The 16,262-nt window shown below is 29.1% G+C and overlaps 3 protein-coding genes and 1 long non-coding RNA gene across 7 annotated transcripts; 3 read left to right on the forward strand and 1 right to left on the reverse strand.

Annotated features, from left to right (window-relative positions):
- Window positions 1-336: 336 nt before the first annotated feature.
- Window positions 337-8,848, forward strand: LOC122634960 (stromal interaction molecule homolog). 3 transcript variants are annotated; one of them, XM_043824541.1, is made up of 12 exons: window positions 359-373; window positions 505-1,232; window positions 2,009-2,148; window positions 2,236-2,355; window positions 2,451-2,563; window positions 5,232-5,347; window positions 5,469-5,638; window positions 5,731-5,874; window positions 5,952-6,119; window positions 6,185-6,449; window positions 6,539-6,613; window positions 7,100-8,848. In XM_043824541.1, the coding sequence occupies exons 2-12, from the start codon at window positions 1,025-1,027 to the stop codon at window positions 7,549-7,551; spliced, it is 1,971 nt and encodes a 656-aa protein (XP_043680476.1). In that variant the 5' UTR covers window positions 359-373; window positions 505-1,024; the 3' UTR covers window positions 7,552-8,848. The 3 variants fall into 3 exon arrangements, with proteins under 3 accessions (XP_043680475.1, XP_043680476.1, XP_043680477.1); XM_043824542.1 differs by lacking the exon at window positions 359-373 and adding an exon at window positions 1,760-1,887 and having other exon boundaries at window positions 1,094-1,232; XM_043824540.1 differs by having other exon boundaries at window positions 337-1,232.
- A 246-nt stretch (window positions 8,849-9,094) lies between these two features.
- On the forward strand, window positions 9,095-10,669 carry LOC122634964 (gem-associated protein 6-like). Its single transcript, XM_043824556.1, has 2 exons — window positions 9,095-9,546; window positions 9,684-10,669. The coding sequence occupies exons 1-2, from the start codon at window positions 9,377-9,379 to the stop codon at window positions 10,021-10,023; spliced, it is 510 nt and encodes a 169-aa protein (XP_043680491.1). The 5' UTR covers window positions 9,095-9,376; the 3' UTR covers window positions 10,024-10,669.
- A 591-nt stretch (window positions 10,670-11,260) lies between these two features.
- LOC122634962 (serine palmitoyltransferase 2) lies at window positions 11,261-15,799 on the reverse strand. 2 transcript variants are annotated; one of them, XM_043824551.1, is made up of 11 exons: window positions 15,668-15,799; window positions 15,228-15,425; window positions 14,102-14,281; window positions 13,888-14,042; window positions 13,653-13,798; window positions 13,343-13,561; window positions 13,107-13,270; window positions 12,650-12,811; window positions 12,312-12,574; window positions 12,063-12,192; window positions 11,261-11,980 (listed from the first exon to the last, which is right to left on the reverse strand). In XM_043824551.1, exons 2-11 carry the CDS (start codon window positions 15,414-15,416, stop codon window positions 11,873-11,875), a joined length of 1,716 nt encoding a protein of 571 aa, XP_043680486.1. In that variant the 5' UTR covers window positions 15,417-15,425; window positions 15,668-15,799; the 3' UTR covers window positions 11,261-11,872. The 2 variants fall into 2 exon arrangements, with proteins under 2 accessions (XP_043680486.1, XP_043680485.1); XM_043824550.1 differs by having other exon boundaries at window positions 15,622-15,798.
- On the forward strand, window positions 12,389-13,860 carry LOC122634965. Its single transcript, XR_006328525.1, has 2 exons — window positions 12,389-12,529; window positions 12,661-13,860. It is a non-coding gene; the product is annotated as an uncharacterized LOC122634965 (long non-coding RNA).
- Window positions 15,800-16,262: the final 463 nt, after the last annotated feature.

Here is a 16,262-nt window from a genome sequence, read left to right on the forward strand (position 1 = left end):
ACTAGTGTAGTAGTTCAAAACAATGGTTAACACACACAAAGGAAATATACAGAAATATGACGATAGCTAAATTATAATTATAGAGCATACGAAAAGGACATATATATATATGTGTGCGTGTGTGTACATATGTATATATATATATAAAGTATTTCGTTGATGACTAATATATTACATCTTTCTCATGATGTAAATACAATACACGTTGCAAATTATCACGCGCGCTCTTTCACGCGCATGTTTTTGGTAATAATTTGTTAAAGAGGGCGCTCTTAAACGTTCAATTTATAAAAATATTTCAATGTGGTCACTTTCTCTAGTAAGAAAAAACATTATACTTACCTAAGATGGCTAATATAATTGAGCGATAAATGTAGGCCTGTAAATAATGATATATTTTTCAATTTCTTAGATAAACGTTACGTTTAATCTTGTTCTCGTAATCGATCTTCGTCGTTCATTTATACTCAAAGAAATTTCTAATATACGATTGTATTTCTTAAGGAACGATCCGTAGTACAATCCTGGCAATTACCAAAGTAGCAGGTGTTGGGATTGACCGAGAGTAGCCATATGTGGTACCAATACGCAAGTTTAAAATCGCATCTTGGTGTAGTGGCGATGAGTGAAGGAACGTATGTACAATAGCCTTGAGAAAGAATATTTTATTCAGGGACACGCGGTATATACTTAATTTATAAAATAATACGGGTACTTAAATGAGAAGTGATTTTGTAGATATATAAACGTATCGGGTATATCACTTGTGATGAAGTTAGTTTAATAACGTATAATCGATTGCACTTGTGGCAACGTACTCAACAAATCATCATCATCATCATCATCATCTCCGAACGATGCCAACATCCCGGTTGTGATAATTGTAATTTTGAGCACATTCACGACCGCGCGTCGGAATTAGACGGGACACGGGAGATTAATAAAGTTTTGATATTTATATACAAAAGCTAGATAAAGCTTGGTGTGAGATACATATTTAATAATAAGACGAAGTTAACCTAAAATGCGAGGGGTCGTGGACGCTGATGTTATCGTACTGATTAGTGTTCAATTATTGTACTGGTGTTGTGATATTGTATCGGCAAGTGGCGGAGCTTTAGATCCAAATACGCACATTCAAACTGGGGCTTCCAGTAGCTCCCACTCAAAAACACCAACCTTTACTGCATCTCTTACCGATGGTTTGGCACAAGTCGTTCTTCACGAGCCGAGTAAGTTTCTTGTTTTGACTACGCGTTCTACCTCATTTTTATATTTCTTTGTCATCCAATGCCAATGCTAAACATTGATTGATACAGCATGACAAATTTCGATTATTAATATCTCTTTTAACATCCTTAAAATAATTAAGATAACTATCGTGTATAATATGGAATTTCACGTACGTAATGAAAGAATATAGGTGTATTTTAGTTGGTTGTATTTTAGATTAGGCATTCTCCCAATTATTCATGTTTAAATATATGTACTTAATGATTCAGTAACAGCGAAATCGTCTGTAGATTCGAGAAATTCTAAAGGAATAACTCTAAGAATAATAACTACTTAGTATGCACGTATATCAATTATATATTATTGTACTTAGAATTTTTTTTTTTTTTTTGTATTTCTGATTTATCTACACTATCTATTGTCGATATTTGGGAATGAATTTGTATATAAAAAATATTCATACACAATAGTTAACATCACTAATAACAATACTCGAATATTTATTATTTCTTGTAATTGCTTCTAGCTTGGGTAGTACTATTTATGTCATTGATGTACATCATTATTACGAAGAATCATAATATCTTGATGACCTTGTCACACTGTAATTGACTTAATGGCTACATAATACTTGCTAGAATTTTTTTAACATAGGTATATTCATTTTTTTATCCAACACTAATATTACATGTTTGTCTTAATCATATTTACTACATTTCTTTTCTTTTTCCTCAAATTAATAAACGGATAATAGAATTTTTTAAATTTCTTACAGCTACTGATACTTGCAACGATGATCTAACTTGTTTAAGAATGGCTACTCAAGACCGACTGGGTTTAGAAGCAATTAAATTATTGCATAGTCAGCTAGATGATGATGCTAATGGAAATATAGATCTTTCAGAATCAGATGATGTAAGATGACGTATTACTTATATATATTTTTATTCATAATTTAAGGTTTCATTAAAATATATATGTAAATATGTTTATTCGCGACAGTTTTTAAGAGAAGAGTTACAATATGAAGCTGGTTATGAGAGAAGACAAAGAGCTTTTCATCATAATGATGATATGCATATTAGTGTACGTGAACTTTGGGAGGCTTGGCTAAGATCAGAGGTATGATATGCAATGTTATTTATTTTATGTCCTATGATGGAATATGCATATTATATTTCTAGGAATATCATTTGTAATAATAACTTTCTAATTAGGTTCATAATTGGACTATAGAACAAACATCAGAATGGTTGACTACGAATGTTGAGCTTCCTCAGTATGTACCTACATTTATACAACATCGTGTGACTGGTGCTACACTACCAAGGTAGTATAATTACTTATCAGCATTAAACACATCTAGGAATTCAAAATTCCATAACAAGTTTTTCTGCTTTCATCATTTTCTTAATCAAAGATTTATCATTATCATTTATCAAAATATTCTCTTCATTGGACAGAGTTATTAAAACTTGCATATGAAGTGAGTGTATATGAAAAAATATCATTATGGCTTATTCATATTTTTATATCAATTAGTATTGATAATTTTACTTATTATTTTAACTCTTGTTTTTCTTTCATAGTTAGCATTATTATTTTTTTTTTGTTATATATCTTATTGATATAATGAAAAGTTAGAATTATATTAAAATACAATGTGTAAAGTAATTCCCATTGCAAAATTAAATTTGAAGACTTTGAAATCTGATTTATATGTAGATATAAAAAATAATATTTTATTAAAAAATCAATGAGTATATGTTAAAGGCATAAATTGAAATAATGTTTTCTACAATATTTGTTATTTGATTATACATGTGTAAGATATTACATTATAGTTTTATGTTATATTTTGACTTTTTTAGGAGTAAAACAAATTTTTAACCAGAAATGTTCAACTGGCGTTTGCCGTACCTTTTCTTCCACCTACTTAGCCATAAAATAGTAGCAGATAAATAATCTGCCCTTCCTTGGAATATATGGCTATGGTAGAAAGATTCTCTATTTTCAATTTCTCCTTTGAAGCTTGTATATGTGATACTGTTACATAATATGTACAACGTATTCGGTTAAACTTCTATGATTTTTGAAGGACATTGTTTATGTATAGATAAAAAATATGAACTATGCAAAGTGACTAGTAGTTGAGTTTTTATAAAAGTGCTGTTATTTGATAAAAATAAATTAATAACAGAAAGAGAAAGTTAAAAAGCAGCATTACATTCTTTGATATTATTTTTTTTTCAATATCTTTTATTGATTTTGTTAGTAATACTATCACGTGCTTATAGCATTGAATTCATGATTAATACTATTGTTATGAAGCAAAACTTTGCCATGTAACAGAAAGCAGGGAGGTGAGTAAAGGATAGAAAGCAACAAACGATTTATTTTCACTCACACTCTTTTGTGTTTCAATTATGTTATTTATAAAAATGGTACATATTCAATGAAAGAGTCCTTTCTTGATTACTATAGTAAAAAAAGCAAGTCTCTCAAATCCGTCGATACTTCTTTCGCCGATGTTCTTTTGACGACATATTTCCTAGACATAGTCTTTTGATGTTTTTAGACGCATTCCTGAGACACACTCTCAGTCTTGCTTATAATATCTAAAGGATACATGGCTGTACCACGGAATACTAATGGATCTGGCTAAGAGGCAAATTTATATGATCGGGTTCTCTACATCAATATGAAGAAAATTGAGAAATGGGAAAATACAGTGACTTCCTCTATGGGTTGTGCCATTTGTAATCGGGGTATGTAACGAAGTTAATTATAGCGATGAATCTATAATTCAATGAAATCCAGAAAGATAATGCAAATGATGTTTAAAAAAATAAAGTCTTGTATCAAGTTAGGATTAAAAAAAAAAAATTATTTCTTAAGTATACTATGCACAATATTCGTATAAAGAACAAGTTTTGATAAACTTATGTTTCTACAAAAAATACCATAGAATCATATATAGTACATATATTTTTTTTATCATCAATAAGATGAAGTTGTACTCTCTCGGCACTATGTCAGATATAATTAAACAAATAAAAAAAGTTGTTTGTATAAGAACTGTAAAATTAGAAATACTTCTTTAAAGATCACGAAATTTTATGTACCAAATGATGAATATATATATATATATATATATATATAAAACCGAATTATAAATATATGTAACAGTATCATCATTTAACTGAAATTATAAGATAGTGATTAGCCACTACTGTTCCATTGAGAGAGGAACGACAAAGGGTATTGGAAGAAAAGATGCGAACTTCTTCAATTTATGTAATAACAAGTTTATATACAATAATGCATCAACAAATATTTGTAATCGTAAATTGACAAATATTTGTTGTATAAGTTAAATAGATTTTAAAACAATGTAAAATAAAGGACAATGGTAAGAATAGTATCAATATTTAGGAAGTAGAAATATATTTTAATATTCTTTATCTTGCTTTTACAAGGTAGAATCATTATTGATTATAAAGGACAAATTTTGATATATAATTAGTTTTTATTTTAATTATATAGTATATGCATGGTTCAGTTTATTACAGATTTCAAAGTCTTACAATTCTACAATTATTCTTAAGTTTTGTATACTTTTATAATTTCATTAGGGAGTTACTTTATATTTTTATCAATTTTCCTATATTTTTTATAATACAACTAATTTGTAGGAATATATGTTATTGTTAGATTTAGTCCTTTTATATCTATAGAAGTTCATGGAACTTATAAGACTATATGTCATAATGTTTATATTTTCTTAAAAAAATAGAGATGTTAGTTTATGCTTTATTATTCATTATATATCTCGTTACTAATAATTCATTTTAGTATGCCATTGATTTTACTGACATATGTTGTAAAAAATATATAACCACACAACGACAAAGAAATTAACATAATTGCATGTGTATTATTAATATTGTAGACATCATATATATATATATATATATTTCCTTTTTTGATGTCATTAGATTGGCTGTCAACAATATGCACTACCTTAGTAATATCCTGGGAGTTAAAGATCCCATACACAAGCAAAAAATTGCCTTGAAGGCAATGGATGTTGTACTTTTTGGTCCTCCAAAAGGTAATATTCCTATTACACAACTGGATAAATATACATACATATATTTATACATACACGCACACACACATATATATAAACACATGAATTATATTTTATTTCTTCTTGACAATGATGTCAACAGATACTGGACATGGCATCAAAGATCTAATATTGATCACGTTATTATTCGGAGCACTTATTGGGTGTTGGTATGTATATCAACAAAAAAAAAGTTCACAGAAACACTTACATAGAATGATGAAAGATATGGAAAGTTTACATAAAGCAGAACTTGCATTGGAAGATTTACAGGTATACGTTTATAACAGCAATAATATTTATATGTCAATATAATATATTTATGTCCAAATGAATTATTTCTAATAGTATCGTATCGCTTGTAGAAAGAATTAGAAAGAGCAAGAATGGAACAGGAGTCTGCAACCACTGAAAAAAAGAATTTAGAGAAACGTTTACAAGATGGCAGTTTGGGATTACATACTTCCTATTCCGATGTTGAAGTATCGCAGTTAAAAGCAGAGATTGAAGTTAATATAATAACAACGTATATTTATGAAAAATTAATATTTACTTTCAAGTTCTATATTGCAATGTAAATTTGTAGATGTTGAAAGTAGAATTACAAAGAGCAGAAGGTGAACTTGAAGACAGATGCTGGTCACCACCTGCTGGTCTTCAACATTGGCTGCAATTGACCCATGAAATTGAAAATAAAGCATATACAAAGAAAAAGATTTCAGCTGAAAAACAATTGCAACAAGCACGAGAAGCGGTAAGTCAATTATTAAATGTCAACTTTATGTCAACTATTTGTCAATAATATATATTATCTGTTAGTGCGAAAAATTACGAAAAAAACGATCGAGTTTAGTTGGAGCATTTGTTTCTACTCATGGAAAGTCTATCGACGAGGTCGATAAAAGTATAGTTGAAGCAAGGACAGCATTAAACGAAGTTACAGTTGAACTGCAAGAACGTGTGCATCGTTGGAAACAAATTGAACTTTTATGTGGCTTCAACATAATTAATAACAACGGTTTGAACTATTTAGAAACTGTGTTATACAGAGGAGCATCTAATGGTAGAGGTTTTGGATTAAGAGGTATTGAATGTGTAACATATTGCATGTATATTATACTTTGATTTAAAAATTGTTATTCTTATCTTTGATTTATTATTTATTATTTACAGGTCGACTCAGCAGTCAAGATGATTTAGATGATGACACAAGCTCAATATATACATCATCGTCCCCTGGTGCTGCAGGTAAGATAGACATGGAGATGCATGAAAACTTAGACTGATTAATTTTGATTAAACATGCAAAATATTACGTATCTTTAGTGCGTTCCGTAGAAATCATATTTTAATCATTTTGAACGATATAGATACCTGTAGTAATTGAAAGTTCAAGTTATCCAAATATTTACTCTTTTATCATTTATCATAATTCTACTTTATTCTTGTACTATATACATTTGATTTATAAATGTACAAATATATATATATATATATACGTATATATATACATCATTTTTATAAAATGCAATTACTGTATGGATAAATTAAATGGATTGTAGATATATAATACCTCTTTATTAGAATAGAACACTAAAATTGATAACTAAAAAGAACCTGTGTTATATTTACGACTAAAGAACCTTTGTTATTTACAGTTATCCCTTTCTTTTGATATTGTTATTTCGTGAATTGATTGTAATGAGTTATGCCATATGGCATTATTATTCACAGGTATCTTGGAGAATATGAATTGGAAGGAATCATCTATACCACCTGACTCGTCGAGCGGTGAAACAGGTAAGGATACTCCGCCCGAAGTCGTTCATTTTACGGTGGGTGACGGCAATGAAGAAAGTACTATGGTACCATCGATTAAAGAGAAGGCCGGTATGATTCGATCATATAGCCAAGAGACCAACATGGCCATAGTTGACGATAAAACAACTTCATCATTCCTATCAAAGACTTCGTATTCGGAAAACTCATTAGATACGTCCGAGAAATCGGGCTATCGTGCTGTCATAGCAAAAAGGCCACTTAAAGAACTACCCACTGTGATGTCGATGGACGATGAAACACTGTCGACAGATTCCAATTCGACTGCTGACAATGAAGAATTAAAACGGCGACGCAGAAAACTTCATTTTCCTGCATTCAGGAAGAATAAAACTAAAATTACGTGATGTTCAATAGTCCCAGAATCAAATATGTTACAAATTAATTCAAGACATATCCCAGACATGCACTTAAAAATTATAATTAGGTAATATATTGTGTATGTGCCTATCTTAGGTATAGTTTCGCGTGCGGTGTATGTAGTGGCCTTACCGGCAGGGTGTCCATGTTCGAACTCCAGTGAAGACGCCTTTTGAAATAAGCGTACGTGCATGGTCTGTATATCGTGATTGAAAAATATGAAAAAATATATTTATGCAGAGTCGGACGTACCGTCAACTTACGATGTTCTAAACGCATCGCCAATTCAATTTTCTTATCAGACCAAAGAGTGAAGCAGCCCGTTGGCAGCGCTTTATCTGCTTGATAATTCCAGTTGCAAGTGTGCATAGTTGTGATTAGCAGAGATGGAGTGCAGCCAAGATGTGTAAGGTGCGATTATCCTTTGGCCTATATTGTGTACTAGGCGTTCTTTTAATTTCATTGTCATATAATTAAGTCGTTCGGATAATTCGCAAGTACGGATTTATTCCTTTCCATAACAAGATCGATGTTAAAGTGGTTAGAATTTCATATTTTTCTGTAGTATACTATTATTAGTATATACATAAGAATGTTACATTATTAGAAGACCACGTATATCGCGCTGTTATTTAAATGTCCAACACTGTTACTTAAAACGTTTGGTATTCCTTGTGTCCTATTCACCAAGCGTTTTCTGTACCCGTAGAATTATTTCAAATACCACTGTGAAAAGTATTCAATGTCTGATCAAAATAGATTTTTACAAAATAATTTTTACACAAAGGAAATCAAATCAGAATGACAATATATGTACAAATAGTTTTTGAAATATTGGAAATGTTTTTCCAATAAATTTTAATTGATTAAAATATTTCTGAGATGATAATAATAATGCAAGCAATTTAAATAATTATAAATAGGGTATTTCTTTTTACAATGACATTGTTCCTAATGTGATCTGTTATTCTCTGTCATGTACAAGTACTTTTTATACAATGATTTTAGAAATGATTATTAATGTATCAGTAGAATACAAATGTTTAAAATTAAGAAAAAAGGAAACGAGTATTTTTGCTCAGATATGAATATTAAACAAAATTCTCTTCCATGAGATTTGACTTTAACTTTAAATGTTACTTACATGAAAATATTTGAGGTGTAACATCCTAATTCTGTTTAACAGCTGCTATGTATTTAATATGTTATGTGTTACCCTGTTTACTCTTAACTTCGTGTTATTTCCCGTTTTAAAATAAATTATTAGTGATAGAAATAAACAAACCATACAGATTACTTATTAGGTCAAACCCACTTTTATAAAATGATCGATACAATATGTAACGAATTGAAATATGATAGAATACCGATAATATTTAGAGTAAACAGAATTAAAAGTAATTACTAAAACTGAGTAACATTCTACAGAGGACGAATTATTCATTATATAATTCATAATTTTGATGTTTAAGAATGTAATTGCAATGATCGATACTCGAAATATTAATTTACGCTTGGTCTTCGTCATTTGATTTTCGCGGTTATGTGAATGTCGATATAGGTGGCAGCATCGTCGACTACAGCTGTCGCTCTATGACATTTCGGGAATGCTCCTATTCTAATTAGATTTGTTGAAGTATTATGTTCGGAGTAAGGTTATTAGATAAGTTTCTCGATAAATATTAGTGTCAAAATTATAATTCCTTAATACGATTAGATGCAATTAATTCACGGTTTAATAACAAGCGAATAAAAATATAATTGTAGGAAAATTATAGATTACACAGTGTAGAGGTTAACGAATATACAATCATGGTCGATATGTGTTCCACAAAAGAAGATTTAAACAAATTTTCTCATAATATATATAAAAATAATCCTTTACTATTCAAGAGTTATATAGGAAAAGAAGCCAAAATTACTACAGACAATGGAGTTGTATATAATGGTACTGTGTATACAGTAGATCCAGTTTCAGAAAGGTAAAACAATTTATATATTTTTATTATTTGACTGTGTTTATATTTATCTTCTCTACAATTTTGTGCAATAGTAATTCTGTATATAATGCATTTTGAATCGTACTAAAAAATTTTGTCATTATAAAATTCTTTTATAGTGTAGTACTTTTACAAACTAAAGAAGACGATCATCAAAATTTACAAATAGTATTTGGACATGCGATAAAAAATATTGAATTAACTACACAAACAGAAACATCTATGCCAGAATTATTCCAAGTGTCAATCAATCAACTTTCTTTATCGGACATTACAAAAAGAAAAAATATTGTGAAACAATATTTATTAGAAAATAGATTTCCAGTTACAGATATAAATGATATTTTATATATTGAAGACAGTGTTTCTATAAAACCACCATATGATACAGAACATTGTGAATCTACTAATGCTATTATATTAAATAGAATACAAAATATTCTTCGCAGTGTTAAATAATAAATATTATATGTATATATATACAACGATCATAACTTGTTATTCTAGATATAATAACACGGTATGTCATTGTTTATCTTTTAAAAATATATAAATAAACTTTGATATGTTCATCATATTTTTATTTAGAAAGATATATAAAAAGACACAAGAAATATATTAATAATCGATAATAAGAATAAATTTTATTTATAATTTTGATCTTTCATTTATTAGAAAAATAAATTTACAGTTATCAAATATTTGTGTAATGTTAAAATGATATCAACTTATTTATATATTTGTATAATAAATTAGAGGAACCAAAATAAGCTGTTATATGGCAACATTAAAAGGTACACAACAAAATCACAATATTTCAGATAGTTGTACAATGAATCATATAATTTAACAAATATCAGTAGGTCTTGGATGCAGTTAATGAATATACTCTTTATAAAAACAGTGGATTGATATGGATTATTTAATTTTTTTTTTTTTTTTTTTTTTTTATTTTTATTTGAACAAGAAACAGATCTCCAATCCCATTTCCTTATCAATTTTACTTGTCAAAATTGATGTATTATATATAATACTTATATTTGAGATAAAAAGAGTTTAAATCTAATACAACAGGTTTGATATCAACTCAAAAAAAAAAGAAAATTCTTATGAAATTCATGCAGAATTATACATCTTCTATATATGCAATACACGTGCAAAGAAATAATGATAATATAAGAAATGAGTCAGTAGAAGTACAAATCATTAAATATAATCTCTTATTTTGTAAATAACTCTTTCCAATCTAGTTTATACATTAAATTTAAATGTCATATATACGGAATATCTATTTAATAAAATGTAAAACACCTATATTTGTTTTTTGCAATTTATAAAAAATTATATTATTATAGTAAACATTTGAATGCATTTTTAGAACTAGATAAATATTAATTAAGTATGTAAGGCAGATTGTAAAATTGCATAAGTACCGTATTCGTTATAAATTGCAAAATTGATGAATCACTATTTTTAAATGTATACAATTTGCTTAAGTAGCTGGTTAAAAATAAATTATTATTTTTAGTTTGTCGTTCGAAATAACGAGAATATAATACAACGATTTTAAAAGTAAAATGATAAGGATAATTTTATCACAATAACTTGATGATGTATAAATGTATGACAAGTTGCACTTTCCTTTTGACACGATAGAAAGATATTCTCATTCCATATATAACATTTGATAACAAAATAATATTAATATTCTATATATTATTTTTATCGTATAATATTGTGTTGATATAGATATATACTGCGATCGTAAGTATTAAATTTTACGAGATATTTCCTTGGATATTTTTACATTTTTTACTGCTTCACTAAGACTTACATTACTGATATATGTAGCATGTAAAATTTGTATTTCTGTGTAAATAACATTAATATTAAGAATTGTAAGAATTAATAATAATAATAATATATATATATATACGCTAATGCTGATAAATGCTGAAAGGAATTATGATTGTGCTTGAAAAATCTAATTTCGTATTAAAAAAAAATGATTGAATGCTAATATTATAAAATTCTTTTGTGGAATAAATAGTTTTATAAGCTCTTATCTCGATTAAAAATTCTTATTTATTTAAATTGATTGTGTAAATTTGGACTAAAAGAATGCTTGTCAATTGATATCTTAAGTTTCGTAAACTAAGTGACCTAATACTTATATTTTCATTTGGTATATCATACAAGCCTTATGTAAAGATATATTGTTGTTGCTTTAAAGCTTTTAGAGATATCCTAACATCTTGGAAAGAAAGAAAACTAAACTAATTAAAGATTTACTAAGCTATGAGGTAGGTCATTCCATTTCACTATCGGAATAGTATTCTATAGGATTTGGATCACGAGGTTTGCGCGAGTACCTGAGTCCTAATTTATCAGCTAGTTTTTCAACGTGTAATAATACCTGCAATATATGAAAAGTAAAAGTAAAGGTAAAAACAAAATATATTAATATAATTTTTATACTATCAATGACGATTACTTACATGATCTAATTGTTCCTTCGTGTGCGAAGCAGAAAGGCAAAAACGTATTCTACCTGCCATTAGAGGTGTTGCAGGAAATCCAACACCAACTGTTGCTATATTATATTTTGTAAAACTACGTACTACCGTCCTAGTACATCAAAAGTATTTTTTATTTGAATTTGAATTTTTAGGATTTTTTCTTTTTCTTTTTCTTTTTTTTTTTTTTTTTTTTTTTTTAAATGCGACATAAAAATATTAAAACCATACCAAATTTTGGAAAATAAATATACTAGCATCGGCGCTACCGGTGAATCTTCATTTCCATAAATGATAACTCCAATTTGATTTAGTCTACGTCTAAAGTATCTGACGTTTCTTGCCAATTGTTTGATACGTTTCTTTCCAGCATCAGTTCCATCCTCGCCAGAGATGATTCTCATAGATGCGATAATTTGTTGGGCGACGGGAGGTGACATGGCAATTGCGTAAGTATGAGCATGACCATGTACCCGTAAATAATTTATTAAAGTCTATAAGAAAGAAGAGATAATATTAATTATAGCTAGAATATAGTAGTAACAAAAAAATAATTTATTAAATTATACCTTTGTTCCAGCTATATATCCGCCAGCAGATCCAAAACTTTTCGTAAATGTTCCCATAAGTATATCGATTTCCCGAGGATCTATATCATAATAATCACAAACTCCTCGTCCATGTTTCCCTATTGCCCCTATACTATGAGCCTCGTCCACGTAAAGATAGGCCTAAATTTAATGACAATGAGTATTATTAACTCTTTGCGATTGTAATACTTTTTTTGTAATACTAGAAATATCTTTCGATCGTAAAGAGTTAAGAATACATAATGATAATGATATATTATTGAATAATTGAGAAAAATCCCTCTTTGCATATTTCCAACATTACCTAACAAATGTGAAATAATCAAATATAATGTCTTAACATTTGTATTAAAATTAATGATAATGAGTTGTTATCAATACTATTACACTTTATCCTCTATTTCAAAAAAATCCTGTTATCAACAATTATACCAACTTTGTACTTTTTTTTCAGTTCCAGAATTTCAGGAAGGTGGACTATTGATCCTTCCATTGAATAAATACCCTCAACTATTATAATTATTTTCTTCCATGGTTCACCATTTTTAGGTTGACCATAAACTATTGCTTTTTTTAAATGATCCTCCAAATGTTTTACATCTGCAATAAGACATGTACATATGTAATTTATCCTTCACCTTTTATATCATCTTAATAATAATATCCACTTACTGTTATGGTGAAAAACACGTATTGTTGCTCCTGATAATCGTAATCCAAGAATGAGTGACGCGTGATTTTTTTCATCGCTAAGTACCAAACAGCCTTTACTAACAAGGGATGGCAAATTTAATGCATTTGTTGCAAATCCCATCCCAAATACTATAGCATCTTCAACTCCCAAAAATGAAGCTGTTAATTTTTCTAATTCTTCATGGATAGGTGCATTTCCTAACAAACAAAATATGTTTTAATTGAAATTCTATTTGAATGTATCGATTGATTTTGTTTTTACCTCGTTATATTAAATATATAGTTTTACCTAATTCAAGTCGAGTACTACAGCTGCTACAACCTAATTTTTGGAGAACCATGATAGATTGTTCCGCACATGCTCCGCTTGATTCTGCAAAGCCTAGATAATTGTAAGATCCTAAATTTATGCAAGACCTTTCAGATCCAGTAAACCTGTTGATTATGTCAAATATAAATATATTATTGTTATATTAATATTAGCAATTCATATATAATTGTAATAGTTTTTCATAGTCCCTTACTGAAAAGTCCATCCATAATCATGAGTGACACGATCTTTTAATGTAACCATGGCACCAGGAACAGAACATATCGGTCTATTCCAACAATCTCGTACTCTTCTGTAGACATATAGGAGGTAAAACTTTTCAAAATTTTCATAGAGCGGCGCATAACCCTGAAATTGATAATATATTAAGATTTGATTTCTGATTAATCTTTCATGTTGTCTCTTACCTGTCGATTTTGTTCTTGAGCTACTTTTGGTATAAAGAATAATTGATTTATGAAACCTAAAATCATAAGAATGTAAAAACCAAGGTGTGTGAGTGCTGCGGTTATAAATGGAACTTTCTCAAACGATTCTTTCGATCTTGACTTTTCCTTTATATCAGTTCTTCTTTGATTCTTGGAAAACTAGAACATATATAAATATTTATTTTTACTTCTTTTTTTGTCTTTTCTTTTCACTTCCTTATCACAGTACACGAACTAATTTATATTATATCTATAATTGATAAAAGAATCTTCGTAAAATGTTTGTAAATATAAAAATATAAAGAAACAAATTATTAGGAATCCATAAAATTAATTATAAATAAATATGCACTGTGATACATGCGCAATGTCGTACAAAAAATACGAATACAATAATATTTTGGAAGACAAATATATTTGATAGATATTACATTAATTTTTTAATTAAGAATTATCGATGTTAGTCTTGTTAAGTTGATGATTAATTTTATCTGTCTACAATGAATAAGCGCTATAAAATACGGAAGAAAATAAACACGATAATAAGTGATAACAGGCTAGGAATTATAGAATTTTTTTTCTAAAGTGAAATTTATACAATAGTAAAAAAATATATACCTGTTGGTATTAAAAACGTGATATAATCATTTAAATGATTAATATTTAAGTGATAAATAATTTAAACGATTAGAATAAATAACAGAGAAGATGCCAATCGGGTTTTTTTTTTTTTTTTTTTTTTTTATCTCAATCAAATAATAATCAAAATCATCAGATTTTATTCTACAATCTGATTGGCTGGACCTTCAAATCAAATAACATTTGAACGCGATAAAATAATATTGCGAAGGAAGAGAAATTATTTGAAACGATAAGAGAGAGAGAGAGGGAGAGAGAGTTTCAATCAACATTTTAAACAAAAAAAACTCGATGGAACGTTGGTCAATAAAAGAATAAAAAAGTAAACTAGAAAAAGAGATTAAAAAAAAGAGAAGAAAGAAATCTTTATTCAAAAAAAACTAAGTATATTCTTTTAAATCGTGTCATGATAGTGTCGCATAGTCGGCCATGTGACACACAGGGGAGATGCACCACCACTACTCACCCGTGCGTGTCCGTTGCTCCGCATTACGGTATAACCGTTGCTTTTGCCGTTTATCAACGTGTCATCGTACGAGGTTAAACTGTTCTTCATTTGATCGCTATCCTTATTCTCATCCCACGTCATTCTTACAATTGAATCAATGTCCGTGGGTATATAAGATCTGGTCTTCCTTGATGTTGCCATGCTCATCGTCAATTTCTAGTAGAATATATGTAAGTAGAATGAAGTAAGAGAAATTGACAAAGTAGAGAGAGAGAGAGAGAGAGAGAGACGAAGAGAGAGAGAGAGAGAGAAGAAGAGAGAGAGAGAGAGAAAGAGAGAGATGGAAGGAAAGAAAATAGAAGAAAAAGACGATGACATAAAAACGTGTGGTCATAAATTAATTACAACTTACCTTTTGAAAATATTATTTCTTGGAAAAGAAAAGAAGAGTCACGTACTTCGTAGAGCGAAGAACAGTGCCAGCAACCGACCGGTTCACGTCGCGCGTATCAAAGCCCGCTATGCGCTTCTCAGCAACCAAGGCAACAAACGTGCTTTCCTCGTCGCACGCCTGCGCTTTACGCCCGGCGTTTTTGTTCTCTCTCTCTCTCTCTTTCTCTTTATATTTCTCTGTCTCTTTCTCTCTCTCTCTCTCTCTGTGTCTCTGTCTCTGTCTCTCTGTCTTACTCTTTCTCTCCCCACTTTATTTCATGCGATTGCGCGCGATCGAGCACCCTTTTAGTAAACTCTACATCCAAAAAGAGACGTTTTCTTCTTTACAACACCATTTACAAATAGAAAAATCTGAATTTACTTCGATTTTATTTATATACTCGAAGAAACGTTATTTTAACCTATATTCATGTTAAGGAAGAAATAGGAATTTAATAAATTATGAAAGACGTATTTATATAATAACTGAGAAGAGAGAAGAGTGACGAAATCTAACGCGTATTGCGCTATGATAACAGAACTTTACTCAAGTATCTCGGTTTAGTCTTGTCCGCACCCATTTTCTTCAATGTCAGGAACGAATCGCGCTACTTCAGTACC

This window comes from Vespula pensylvanica, chromosome 16 (genome assembly GCF_014466175.1).
Source record: "Vespula pensylvanica isolate Volc-1 chromosome 16, ASM1446617v1, whole genome shotgun sequence".
In the NCBI taxonomy this organism is placed as follows: Eukaryota; Metazoa; Arthropoda; class Insecta; order Hymenoptera; family Vespidae; genus Vespula; species Vespula pensylvanica.